The 13,521-nt window shown below is 41.9% G+C and overlaps 1 protein-coding gene across 2 annotated transcripts in view; it reads left to right on the forward strand.

Annotated features, from left to right (window-relative positions):
• Window positions 1–11,118, forward strand: part of ccdc88b (coiled-coil domain containing 88B) — a 45,810-nt gene extending 34,692 nt beyond the window's left edge. For both annotated transcript variants that reach the window (XM_025004141.2, XM_037977504.1), the window contains 6 exons: window positions 2,380–2,566; window positions 4,868–5,013; window positions 6,997–7,104; window positions 8,498–8,649; window positions 10,476–10,820; window positions 10,917–11,118. In XM_025004141.2, the coding sequence (XP_024859909.1) occupies window positions 2,380–2,566; window positions 4,868–5,013; window positions 6,997–7,104; window positions 8,498–8,649; window positions 10,476–10,820; window positions 10,917–10,987 (1,009 nt within the window). In that variant the 3' untranslated portion in view covers window positions 10,988–11,118. The remainder of the gene's footprint in view (window positions 1–2,379; window positions 2,567–4,867; window positions 5,014–6,996; window positions 7,105–8,497; window positions 8,650–10,475; window positions 10,821–10,916) is intronic.
• Window positions 11,119–13,521: the final 2,403 nt, after the last annotated feature.

Consider the following 13,521-nt stretch of genomic DNA (forward strand, 5'->3'; position numbering starts at 1 on the left):
TAATCCAGACAGCTCCTTCAGCGTCACATCCAAGAGATCCCATCAGCTCTTTCACACCACTCGTGTTCATTTCGAATGCAGGGCGCCGCAGCGGTAATGGCTCTATATGAAGCACGGCGAGCGGCGCAGGAATCCATTCGAATGCAGATGTGCTAAATAATACACTGGATGCTTTTTGGTCCCTGATTGCAGACCTTTGGCTTGAGTAAGGGAATAAAAAGGCTTCGCTCCGTAAAACATAAAAAAATAAAAATAAAACCACAACTTGTGAATGCAGAAACCATCATGCATGAAAGAATGCATGATGTGCTCAATGTTTTAAAGCAGGCTTCCTAAAATGAGCACTTCTGATTATAGTTCCTCTTGAGGTGGATGGGTCTATGATGATAATGATCATCATCATAAGAAGCTCGTGTACTGTAATTAATTAATCAGCTATCATCATGATGGTGCAATTGATTACTGGCTGCTAATGACAGGCTGCCAGGATGACAACCGAACCCATCAGACCAGAAATACAGTCTTATATAGAAATGTGCATGAATGTACATTATAGCCTAATGGATCTATGTCAAGTAATAGCTCCTCTTGAAAATGAACATACAGATGGTTAATTATATGTGATTAATCCCTTTTTATTCACATATAGTTCAGCCTTTTCATTCCTCCACAGGCAGTTTAACAATCAGATGTGATGTTTTGTCCCTCAGGATGTGGAGCTAAACAGGAGAGTAAGCTGGGAAATTAGGTTCCACCCGTCCGGCTGCACCAGCCTGTCCTTTCACAACCCGAAAACTTTTAGGGTCCAGAATTTTTTCTTTGCGTTTTTCTGGAAAATATTTTCCTTCGGCGCTGAATCGGCTCGAAGGTGAGCGAGGCTTTCCCCCTCACCCCGCATCCGAGAGGCTGGAAGGGCAGCGAGTTCCAGCCTCTCGTAAATCCTCCGATAAGTGCGCGTCGACGCCAGTAAATCAAAGCTTCATTTCCTCCCAAATCGTGCTCCCGCGCCAAGAAAATAAATGCACAAATCGGTGTGTAAATATGCACACCCAGAGCGACCCAATTACGCTGTACGCAGTAAAAAAAAAAAAAAAAAGTAGCTTCATCACAATGTTGGAGATTTTTTTTCTCAGCCTCGTGCTCCAGTTCGCTCTGAGTTTCGTGTAAATGTGCTCTTATTGCACCTAAAAACTGTAAAATAATCTGTGATGCTCCGAGTCCTGAAGACGCAGCGCCGAGAGCGTCAGACTTCTGAGTTTCAGTTGTGCTAAATTGTGGTTTTAAACTTGAAGAAAGTGGTCAAATCAGCTGAAGGTGCACAAAGGTTAGAGTACCATGGTTCTGAAACACACAAGCTTCAAAAAACCCAAACCTAATTAAAGCCAAATGATCAAACCCAGAACCAGCACACCTCTGTGTGGAGCTGGATGGGTTTTCTCCTGAAACACACTTGGAATTATCCAGTAAATATGGAATTATATATTTGCAAATGGAATTCGACAGCCTCTATGGAATGGAACATTTTGCGCTTTCCTGTGATTTTTTGGAAACTTGCAGATTAAGACCCACCGACATAAAAAAAGAAGTAAAAACTTTGTTTTAAAGCCGACCTACTGTAGCCTGAAGTACAAAGAACAAGCAGCTAAAATGTAAAGAAAACACAGAAAGGCTAAAAGTTGTAGATCCTCTAATATCAACCCAAGGCTGGCTTTATTTTGATTTACTTATTTAAAAAACGAAAAAAAAAAAGAACTCCAACTTTACTGTTTTGGTTCACCCTCTCTGCGCTCACAGGATTATTTCTGGTGACAGAAAGCAGGTATTTCAGTTTAAAAAGAGACCTTTAAAAGCCTCTGTATAGCAGCTGTTCTGAGTCAGACGTCAAAGAGGCTCCGACTGCTAAAAACATTAGAATTGAAGAATCAAACGTTTCCCTCCTGAGTTTGTAAAACAGCTGAAAGTGAGTGAATGCTCAGTAGGTGGACAGAAGCACAACTCTGGGAGCAACAGTGTGATGCGTTCAGACTTCCCATAAAAGAAATGTTGATCTGAAATCCTTTTTTTAATCCTCCTTAAAGAATCAAATATTGCCCAGATATTTATTCCTGATCTTTACTTCCTTTCAAAAGAAACAGAGATGATTGCGTTCGTTTCATAAACACTCAGCGACTCATTAATGCGCTCTCTTCTCAAGATGTTGTCAGATTTATCTGTTAGTTGTTGTCTAGTTTTGCGAGGATTTGCAGCATTTTCTGATAATTACGGTTTGAGCTTCGGCTCGAGAGCACTTAGCAGACGGTGACTGAAGCTCTTGAAGGCGGCGCAGTGACGGTGCGGTGTGTGTGTGTGTGTGTGTGTGTGTGTGTGTTGGCGCTGCAGGCTGCAGGCTCAGCAGAAGGACTGGCTGGCCTCGCAGGCGGAGCTGCTGGCTCAGGGCTCCGTGCTGAAGGCAGAGCTGAGCGCCTCCCAGCTGGAGCGGACTCGACTGGAGGGGGAGCTCAGCGGCCTGAGGGAAACCAATCAGAGTCTGGACCTCAGCAACGCTCGCCTCACCAGTCAGTACCAGGTAACAAGATCCAAACCGCCGAACTCACAGAACCGCAGCCACATCCCGAGGACACGCGCAGGTGTTTTATAACCAGCGGCAGGCAGGGCAAAACGAGATTTAAGATGCATTAAGCAACTGCAAAATAAACAGAATTATCTGAAGCATTATTTGGCAATTTGGATAAATTTAATGGGGAATTTGTTGCAGGTTTGAGAGGGTATTTCATATAGATAAGTCAGGAAGAAAAAGCTATAAAATCATAAGTGGGAAGCAGTGGCTGGCTGATCGCTAATCCGTGATATAAAAACCATTTTCAGCTTGACATATCATACAGAAATGATGTATTTTTCCCAAACAGAAAATGAATACTAAGTAGCTCTGAAGGAGTAGAGGCATTTCTGCCATTAAAAAAGCTTTAGCCCTCTGTATAATACTGCCAGAAAAGCACTGAGCACTAAAAACATGTTAAACACATGTTCAGAGGATGAAACAGATGGAAATTGACTTTCTGTAAAAGGTTTAAGAAGTCAACTAGCAGATGTGTTGTTCAGCTGCTTGATCCAGCAGCTCATGAAACCACTTCTCAGTCACCTGGCGCCGTAAAAAGGACCGCTAAAAGGCATTTGGTAAATCAAATGAGCAGGTTTTAGTCACAAAAAGGCTCGAAATTGGTGCAGAAAATCAAACATGTACAGACCAGACTGTTTTTTTTTTTTTTAAGGGGACTGCACCACATTTTCACAACTACAGTAAATAACGTAGTTACATCCCTTCATATGTAAAATGTATGGCTTGCTGGAATCAAGTTAGCTTAGCTTAGCACAAAGCCTTTGGGCAAACAGCTAGCTTAGCTTTACCTTAAGCCCTTAGTCCCAAAGCCTATTAGATTGATCTTGTTGGCAGTGCTGCTGCAAGTGATGTAGGGGTAAAACCTTAAAGTAACAATGATAGTTTAACAGGCTAATTTAATGTGAATATTGGTATCACTTTGAAAAATAAAAAAAAAACAATATTATAGTGTTTAATTCTTACTCATCCTTGTTGTAACAAGGCTAGTTGTACTATCTCTTTACTGAGGCTAAGCTAACTAGCTGCTAACTCGTTCAAGTTCAACAGCTAACTTAACAGGTTACATTTAATTTGATATAACTATGGGTGTTATGTTGAAAGAAAATGTTTTAATAGTTTTAATTTTTAATTAATCACTTTTAACATTTGAACTCCTAACTTCTTACTGAAGCTAAGCTAACTAGCTGCTAGCTGTAGCATCGTGGTTTTTTGTGTTTTATCGGTTTAACGTAACATTTAGTAAAAAAAGTTAATATTCCCCAAGATCTCAAAGTGTTGCTTTAAATGGCACATTAATAGCTCAAAGTCGTTTTACCTCTTGCAGCTATTTCTTTGCCCCAAATTACAATATTATTTGCTTTATGTTATAAGAGTTATTTCTTTTCAGATCAAATTTTTGTCAACTTGAGTTGCTTTTTCTGCTGCCGACAGTGTTATCGTAGGTACATATGGTAGTTTAGTTTCTTGGCTCTCATTATTTGGTGAGGAGGAAAAATGAAGCAAAACTCATCTTTGAGTCTGTGTGATCCAGCAATTAACCTGGTACGGCAGCAGGGCTCACTGATGGGGCTGTGTTTGACAGAAATGACTGCAAGAGGACTAAATAATTGGACACAGACATGCATGTAGGCAATTAGCAGAGATATTTAGTAAATGTTTGGCTGCATCTTGTTAAAAGCCCTTAAAAGTGTGTTCAGCTATAATAAAAGGCAGTCATCTACTCAAATTTGTATTTTTTTAACTAGTTTTTTTTTTCCTTTGCGTTGGATGGAAAGTCATTTTGAAACTCTGTCACCATATGAATTCTGGCTTTTAATGCTTTTCTTTTAAAATATAAGTTTTCAATTGATGTTTTGACAGTTTGGTTCAATAGACTACTTTACACCTCCATCAACAAAACAAAAAAAGGTGGTATTTTAACAATACAGTGACTAATTGTTCATTTTGTGGCGGTGAGAGAAAATGTCCTAAAGGTAAAAAAAAGGTTAAAGATGTTATTAGTATTAGTAAAACAGGATGAAGTATAAAAATGTAATTTAACATTTCAGTATCTTACGATATGGCAATATTTTGAAACTCATTCAGTCTATTTTTGTATAATTTCAGCTTGTTTCACCTTCAAACTAATTGTTGCAGAGTTAATTGAGAACATTATCCAAGGCTTAAATGTATTCATGTCATCAGAACTGCCTAAAGACGTCAAAGATCTGCTCCTTGGAGGTCTTAATGTTTGGGCTTCTGTGTGTGCAGCTTCTGACGCAGCTAAAGGGGAACATGGAGGAGGAGAACCGACACCTAGCAGAGCAGAACCAGAGTCTGCTGAAGGAGAACCGGGCCTTATTGGAGCAGAGCCTGGAGCGCCGGGACCAGCACTACTCACAGCAGAGGGAGTACCAGTGAGTGCGCACACACACACACACACAAATAGCTCAAATATTGATTTAAAACAGTTTTCCTTAAGGGGACCTGGAGTTTGGTCCCCATAAGGAAACGAGTCCCCATGACGTGACTGTAAACGGCTTTATGTCCCCATACCATGAGGAATACAAGAACACACACACACAAACATGCAACAGATAATTTGTTTAGCTGAGAATAATCACTAAAACGAGACCAAAAAAAAAAGCCTTTTGGATACTAAAACAAAGCATCTAAACGCTGTTCTGTAGAAGCTAATCTCATAGAATATGTGAAAAGTAACAGTGTGATTTCATAAAGTGCACAAAGAAGGTCTGAGTCTGCGAGACGACAATTTCACAGTCCAGCAGCACTCAGCAGTCGGCCTTATGACTGCCTCGCAGATTAATTCAGAGTTGATACTGAGCATGCAGAGCTGCTTTCCCTCCTACCGTCTAATGAACCGAATTTGGAAATTCTACCCTTTTTTTTTTTTTTTTCTATTTTCAATTTTCAGCTTTTGTTCTTGAAAGAGTTGCTTTTCTCCACCCGGGGATTTCCTCGCGTTGCGTTGCAGATGAAACGAAACAAATAAAATAATAAAATACAACCCTGGGAAGCCTTTTAAATGATTTCACTGCCTATATGAGATCAGCACCTAATCGTGCTTCCGAAACGGTTTTCAGACCAACGGAGTCAATCACTTCTTTATATACATGTATAAGAATTAAAAGCAGAGCAAATGTGCAGAAAGTCAGGCCGTCAGCAGGAAGCAGGAGAGAATCCAAAGATACAGATAGAAGGAAGCAAAGGGCAGATTTGGATGTATCTGCTGATGGAGGAGCCGAAGGCAGGGGAACGGCACCAATTAGGACGTCTGTGATGGTGTGTTGGACGGAGAACGGCAGGTCGGGGACACTCGTAGGGAGCTCGGGGGAAATAAGAGGTGGCTTGTTGCCGAGCAGTATTTAACCGCAGAAATATTTCCTCCACAAGTCATTCGGGGGCTAAAACAAAGCGAAAGGAGAGATTGATATTAGATTTAATGTGACAGCGACACATAATCCTAAATTGTTGTCGGAGACGGTGTTTGCTGTGGAAACTGTGTCACAGATAAAAGATGAACTCCCGTCGGTGACAGACACTAATATCGAGCAGCTCTGATGAGACATTTTTATTTTTATTTCGTGTCATCAAACTCAAAGCGGAGGCATAAACACCATCATTCTTTTCTCCTTGCTGGAAAAAGCAACGACTATGTATTATTTGAGGAGCTCCTAATTATTGCAGTTATGTTTATAGTAATAATTTGTTCAGCGGAACTGGTTTTGTATGTAAACAAACTGTTAGATTTAGTAGTTTTCCGTGCTCAGTCTTTGTTTTTTAATCTGAATTATTTGGTGAGGTGTGAAAGTCTGGACATCTGAGGCTAAAACACCCCGAGGTCTGTATCCTTACGATTCAAGGTGTTTGAGGAAGACTGAGCACACGGTGTTCTGCCTCATTAAGGCATAAAAATCTAATTCAAACACCAAAAAAAAATGTTTAGACTTCGATCGGGGGTGGAGGGAGGCTGGATGCTTGCTTCACCAGTTATATGTGAGAAAACAAGGCATTAAACAGTCCTGGTAAAGGTCCGAAGGAGGTCCCTCTCCCCACGATTGTCATTTGTACGTGTGACCCTAAACGTGTCGCGGGAATGGAAAATAAGTGAATATGTTTGTGATAGAAAATCAAATATTAAATCAAGTGTATCTGTAAAACTGACTTATAGTCATTTTTGAGTTGGTCGAGGTTGTCTAGCTGTGGCTTATTTAGTCCTGTTGTGGTTTTTAATAGTTTGTTTCATTGTTGTTGTAATTAGTTGTTTTCATATGCAGCTCTTTGGCCAGCCACTGAAACCCACTGAGTTCAGTTCAAACACCAGAATAACAATAATAATAATAATCATAATGATCATAATAATAACCGTCTTTCCTCAGGGAGAAGCTCAGCGAGCTCCGTCGGGAGAAGCAGAAGTTGGTGGAGAAGATCATGGATCAGTACAGAGTCCTCGAGCCCAGCATGCAGTCTCCGGCCGGGAAAGCCAAGTAATTTCTACAAATCTGATCTGATAAACGAGACACCAAACAGCTAAAACTCCAGCTCCACACACCGGAGTGGAGCTGGTCTTCATACACACAGAAACGGGGTTCATTTCAAGCTTTGTTATTAATAAAATCCTAATAATGAGAAAATAAAAGTCCTGGATCAACCATCATCCTCACCTTCAGAGCTGTGGGAGAATCTTAGTTTCTTTGTGTTCTTAAAACAAATCATGTTTAGTTTTCTTAATCTCTAAACAGGAAGTGGACAAAACCCCCAGGATTTACAGCTAACTGTAAAAGTATGGTTTAATCCTGTAGAAAGGTCAGTCAGTCAGCTCTCTTCTTTTATTTCTACACCTTTATCACTAATGAATTATTCAGTTTAGTCTTGGCTGGAATTGTCAGAAAAGTTCAAATGTTGTATTTTTTTAATTGGTTCTGAGATTAAAGAAGTTGTAATATTAATATATTGTAGATAAGATTAGATTATTTAGATGATCTAATTAAGGGGACTAAAAAAAAGAAGCTACTGCTGCACCAAGTTTTAGCTCAAGATCTGTGCAGCCATCTTTGTGGCAGCCATCTTGAATCATCTAGATTCCAAATATCAATCAGCTGTAAGACGAACCTCCAGAGATCACCTAAATTAAAATCTGTTCAGGGCTTCACGAGATATTTTGCTAACACAGACAGGACCGATTACAGGATCGCCCGCCTTTCATAGCTGTGGGCGCTAATAAAACATTAAACTTTCAGGGAATTCAAACATTTGGTAGTGGATATTAAAATGTCCCTATTAGAAGCACAAAATGAAAATAAATAGAAATATTTATAATTAAATTGGTTACTAATGAGGAAGTGTTTGAAGAGTTTCATCCGTTCATCCAGAGGGAGTTCATTAATGTACATGTTTACCTTTTCTGCTAAAAGTTTATACTGACATCAGAGCCTTCTTTTATTAATTACCCATAAAAACCCAAAATAATCCACTGACACCTTTTATTCTTCAGTGGCTCAGACGGCTCAGTAGAAGTGGCAGGTATCTGTTGGCCGTATTTTGTGTTTTTAATCCACATCCATTAAAGCCTCAGCACCGAGCCTCTGCTGGTTTCTGATCCTCTCTGATTAAAAAGCCAAACGTGACAGAAGAGGCTCATCGTTCCGGTTCTGCTGGGAGAACCATAACGTTGATTGAACGTGTTTCCAGATTGGTTCTGACCCGTGAGGCCGGGAACAGAACCAAAGGAACAAACCCGACACTCAGCACCCCACCAGTGTTAGGAGAAAAAAACAAAAAAAACAAACCCAGCTTGTGTACATGATGTGAATTACTGTGCAGTTGGAGTCATTTTGATTTTTTTTAAAAAAAGGTTTCTCGTCTCCTGTGTCCTGACAGGAAATCTAACTGGATTGCAGACAGAATGAAGAAACTAATCAAACCCCGGGGAGGGGGTAAGGAGGGACGCGCCCTCTTCGTAGCCGCGGGCAGCGTGGAAAACCTGGCCGACAGCAGCGAATACACATCAGACACACACACACCAAAGCCTGGTGAGCTCACACACACACACAGAGATCAGCATACAAACCCTTATTATTATTTTTTTCTTTCGGGCTGACAAATGCACAAACGTCAGCTGACTGCTCTCGGTGCTCGCACGCTCACGCAATCAAGCGAGGCTGCAGGCGTGCATACAGATCGGCTCATGACTACCAAGTGCACCGACGCCGCTCTCATCTCTTTAAATCTCTCCTTGTAAAAAGCCTCGACTCGCCCAAGCTGCTAACCGCGCGTTGAAAGGAGGAGATTTGTGAGGCTCCGTTTCCTCCTTTTTGATGCATTCAGAGACAAAGAGTTGAGCTGAAATCTCAGACCTGCTTCTGGGGGTCACCGTGTTTCTTTCTTCCTCCAACGCAGTACAGTGATCCTACCCCGAAATCTTTCGTTTTCTTTTTTTTTTTATTTTTAGCCACGTAAACCCCGATCAGTGAAACTCTCTGCTTCTCTTTCTTGTCGAGAGAAATGCTGTGCAGACGGATGACTCGACACAACGAGGGAGAGAAACAGAAAAAACAGAGATTTCCCACAAAGTCCTCCCTCTCTTATTAAATATGCCTGGATTGACATTTACCACGAAGGTTTAACCTGGATGAGGTGCCGCCCTGTTTGGTTCACCCATCTGCATCACATCCTCCATCCTGCTCTCCTCCTTTACGCTTTTCGAACAAACTTTAGCTCCCGTCGTCGGCGTGTTCCCACAAAGGGCTGGAGTTTTCGGCTTTCTTTTAACTCTCGCTTCAAATCCCACGCTGTACGAGATAAAAGAAAGTCAGCCCCTGCACCCCGTGAGCTCTGAATTTATTGAAAATAGTTCTCACTCAGCATGTAGCTTAAGTACAAAAAAAAAGTGCTGTTGTTTCATTTTGGGAGTTTAATGCTTTAAATGTGGTGGTTTCAGCAGTGTGAGAGCCGGTAGCGTGCACGGGGCGTTCTGGAGTGGTTTTATAAGCTCTACCTGAGCAACTGTATGACAAAAAAAAGAGCTGTTTTTAAAACAATGGTTATGTTGAAACAGGAAGTAAAGTTCAGGCGTCACACAAGTTCAGCTCTGCTTTAATTACTTAAATGGAGCCGTTTGAAACTGGACTCTTTCCAAATGTTGCACAAACAAAAACCCCACTTCCTAACCCTGCAGGTAAATACACCCCAGCTCCAGGCTTCATGGCAGTGTGAACGGGACAAGTCCATTTTTTTTTCATACCCGATCCAGGTCTTTTCAGCGTGCGGTGCTGAATCAGATACATATCTGATGTTTTTCAGTGTGAACGTTGGTTTGCTTTTCATCCGACCCTTCATCCCCACGTGCCTCTGCTCCAAAAAGAAAAGGTCATCGTTAACATTTCTTCTTTTATCTTTCACCATTCGGATGGACAGTCGGCCCCGATTGGACCGCGGCTTCAGAATCAACCCTCATGGCGTCCATATTTACTGCTGTAAGCTCAGCGTGTGGAGCGTGACGTCACATGTGGCTCGTTTCAGGAGCGGGAGGGGGATGGAGGTCACATTAGCTGCGGGGTGAACCCAGCCAGAGAGGCTGACTGGAAACACGCTGCAGTTTGTAGCAGCCGTCCTGACCCGGTCCTGTTCCCTGACCCGTTTCATTCATTAGGTCATTAATTAGGAAATCTGCAGCTTTAAAATGTGCCTAATCTCTCCCCTCAGCTGAGTGGCAGTGAGGCTGCCTGATGATCAGAAGCAGCTTTTAGTTCATCTCTTCCACCTGAGCTGCAGTTAGGACCTCCTTCTACGTTGGCACGAAAAAAATAATCCTAACTGTTGTTGTTTGTCTAAATTTCATCATAATTTCTCATTTCAGACCCCCTCAGTGCTCCCGTCTCTCCTAATCCTGTGAGGAAAGGTGCGTCTCAACCAGAACCGGACGCCTCGGCTCCCGGGACCCCGGCTGCACGCTCCGGGTCCGGGGGCCGCCGGAAGCTGGGCTCCCGTCACGGCTGGGGGCTGGGTTTGGCCCGAGGAGGCTCCGGAGTCTCCCAGTCCTTCAGCGCCGGCGACCACAAGACCCCCCCACGCCAGAGGTTCGGCTCCGGCCACCACGCCTCGTCCATCCTGTGGGAGGGGGCGGGAAGTCCGACGGGCCCGCCTCGGGACCCCGAGGGTTCGCTGACCAGCCAGGAGAGCGTGGAGGAGGAAGAAGGGAGAGGTGAGGAGGAGGAGGAGGAAAACAGTTACAGGACAAAACTAAAAACTGTGGCAAATATGAATGAAAACACGAATCATTTTCCTTTCTACCTTGCAGATAATCCTCCCTGCAGCGACGACGCCACGTCGGCTAAAGACAGAACTGCTGACTCAGCACATTTAAACTGAAACAGTCTTATTTTATGAACTTTCAGAAAATCCATTTTACTTTTTTTTTTTTTTTGTCTGAATCCTTTCATTTGATGACCTGATGGTTTTTGAATACAAAATAAAGACATTCTTGTGTAATCTGAAGAGCACCTGACCCACTGACAGCTCGGCTCGGCCCGGTGAGGAATGAAACCTCAGTCTGTCACATCTTCCTTCACAGAAAAATAAGAAAAAAAAAAAAACCTTCACTGAGGATTTTCTGCAATTTCTGTGACACTTATCCATTTACTTTCATTCGAGCTTAAAGCGACGCGTCATTGATTCAATCCTTTCAAGACTACAAAAAAAAAATCCCTTAAAATATTCTAAGTGTTTCGAAACGGGAAGAAACTAAAAGATTCATTTTGCAATGAGAGCTGAAGGTTAACCTCTTAGGTTTGTTTTGTTACAAGCCTTTTCTTTTGTGAACAAACGCTTTTAAAAAGGCAAATCTGAATGAATTATATGTGAAATTCGCTGGTTTGATCTCACGTTTCATCCAAGCAGTAAAGAACGTTTGTTCTGCTCAAAGGTTCAGAACCATCCTCACGTTTCAATGCAAACGATATAAACGTTCATCAGTTTTGAATGAAATGTTTCTCTCAGTTTTCCTTCAGTTAATGCCAAGGCTGCTCTGTTTAACATTTAAAAACAAATGTGGAGCAAAGGGCTGTAAATCTTAAAAAAATAATAATAATAAATAAAAATCCCCAAACAGTAAGAAACAGTTCCACACAAACAAAGGAGAAAAATCAAATGTCAGGACTTAGTCTGGAGGAAATGCCAAAAGAATAAAACTGAATTTTTCAAGCAGGTATTGAAAATGTCAAGTGTTGGAGAGGTCCTAATGTGAAAGGTCAGCTGTTCCACAGTTTAGGCTCTGAAAGCACCTCCTCCTTCCTCCTCCTCCTCCTCCTTCAGCCAGGAGAACCTGGACGAAGATAAAAGATCAGAATAAAAAGGTGGCGCTAACCTGTTTAACGACTTACAAACCAACAGTGCTTATTTGGAAAACAACTCTACGATTATTAGCGTCTGCAGCAGGAAGCGGCTAAATGCGTCTCATTTGCATTTTTCTGTCAGAAGAAGAAAAAGGTTTAACCTTGGTGAGGAGCCGAGCAGCACTGCGGTTATTTAGGAGGATAAATAAATGTTAAAAACCCTGACAGGGTTCTCAGCCGAGAGGGTTTGAAATCTTTCTGAAGGGGTCTGCAGGTCTGACGTCACTGAGAGACGAATCACTGGTTAAAGTCAGATAAGAAGCTGCAGAAACAACACGTGAGCGACTGAAAGCTCAGGAGGTTTTCCATCAGTCACAGGTTTGGGCCTTTTCTCTCTCTCTCTCTCTTTACGCCAACATGTTTGACGAAAATACAAAATACAAAACCAGAGAGCAAAGAATTTCCACCGTTCTGTGCACACTCAGGGTGTGAGACGGCTCAGCATGTTTAGGCTTTAACGCCCCAAGTGTCCTGGTGCCATTTTGGGCCCAGTCCAGCTGAACCTCGACTGGACGCACAGCACATCCTTTTTTTTAAAATTTTATTCCTGAAAATAACCACAGGAACTCGAAGAAAAACCCAAGGTAAAGAAAAGAAACTGTACTTTTTAACCATCACTGTTTCACTTTCAGGCACCTCAGAGCTGCTTGACTCGTTTCACGTTTTGTTAAACTTTAAAAACACACAAAAAATTATATATCCTCTGCAATCAGTGCTGATTCCTCTTATGGAAAGAAATCCTCAAAGGCTTTTTGTAAACAAATCAATCTAATGTTGGAAGAGATGAACCTTCGTGCTTCAACAGGTGAATTATTCCTTAATGTCCTGCTGTTAACAATGGCTGCACTTTTATCTCAGGAGGAAATTTTAAACCGCAGCAAAAACAAAGCGCTCCTGTGCTAAATCTACATCCATTAACAACTAATTTGATAAAAAAGATTGTTTGCTCACAACAGCACTCTCCCGGTCCCTTCAGGTCATTTTAATTAACGTTATTTATTCACGTGTTTAGTCGCATTTTTATGCAACCTTTAGATTTACTTTTTCTGTCCTGCTCACATCGGCTGAGTAAATCCCTCAGCAGCTCTGCAGGCTTTTAATTACAGATTAAAACTGCAGAGGATCCGGGATCTTCATGTGCCGCGACGTCTCCGACACGTTGGGAGTGCGGCGGCGGAGGGAGGAGGAGCGGAGCTAAAAGGCCTCCAATGCAAATTTTATTTGAGCTTTTAAAGTTCAGCCTTTAAAGCTCTCCGGCTGCGGACCTTTACGGGAAAAAACATCTCCCTGCCGTTTCCTCTGATCGCCTCTTAGACTTGGAGAGATCTTAAAAGTACGATCTCAGTTTCTGTTGGACAAGAAAACGCACAACGTGTTCTTAAAATGTTAAATAAGAATTAAAAGAACCACCTCAGTTTGGACAAATAGTTCTTAATTCTGACTGACTGATGAGTTCGGCTGACTACAGTGGATCATCTGAACCTTTACGTCCACATTAGTTTAACATTACAC

The sequence above is a fragment of the Kryptolebias marmoratus genome, linkage group LG9 (assembly GCF_001649575.2).
Source record: "Kryptolebias marmoratus isolate JLee-2015 linkage group LG9, ASM164957v2, whole genome shotgun sequence".
Classification (NCBI taxonomy): Eukaryota; Metazoa; Chordata; class Actinopteri; order Cyprinodontiformes; family Rivulidae; genus Kryptolebias; species Kryptolebias marmoratus.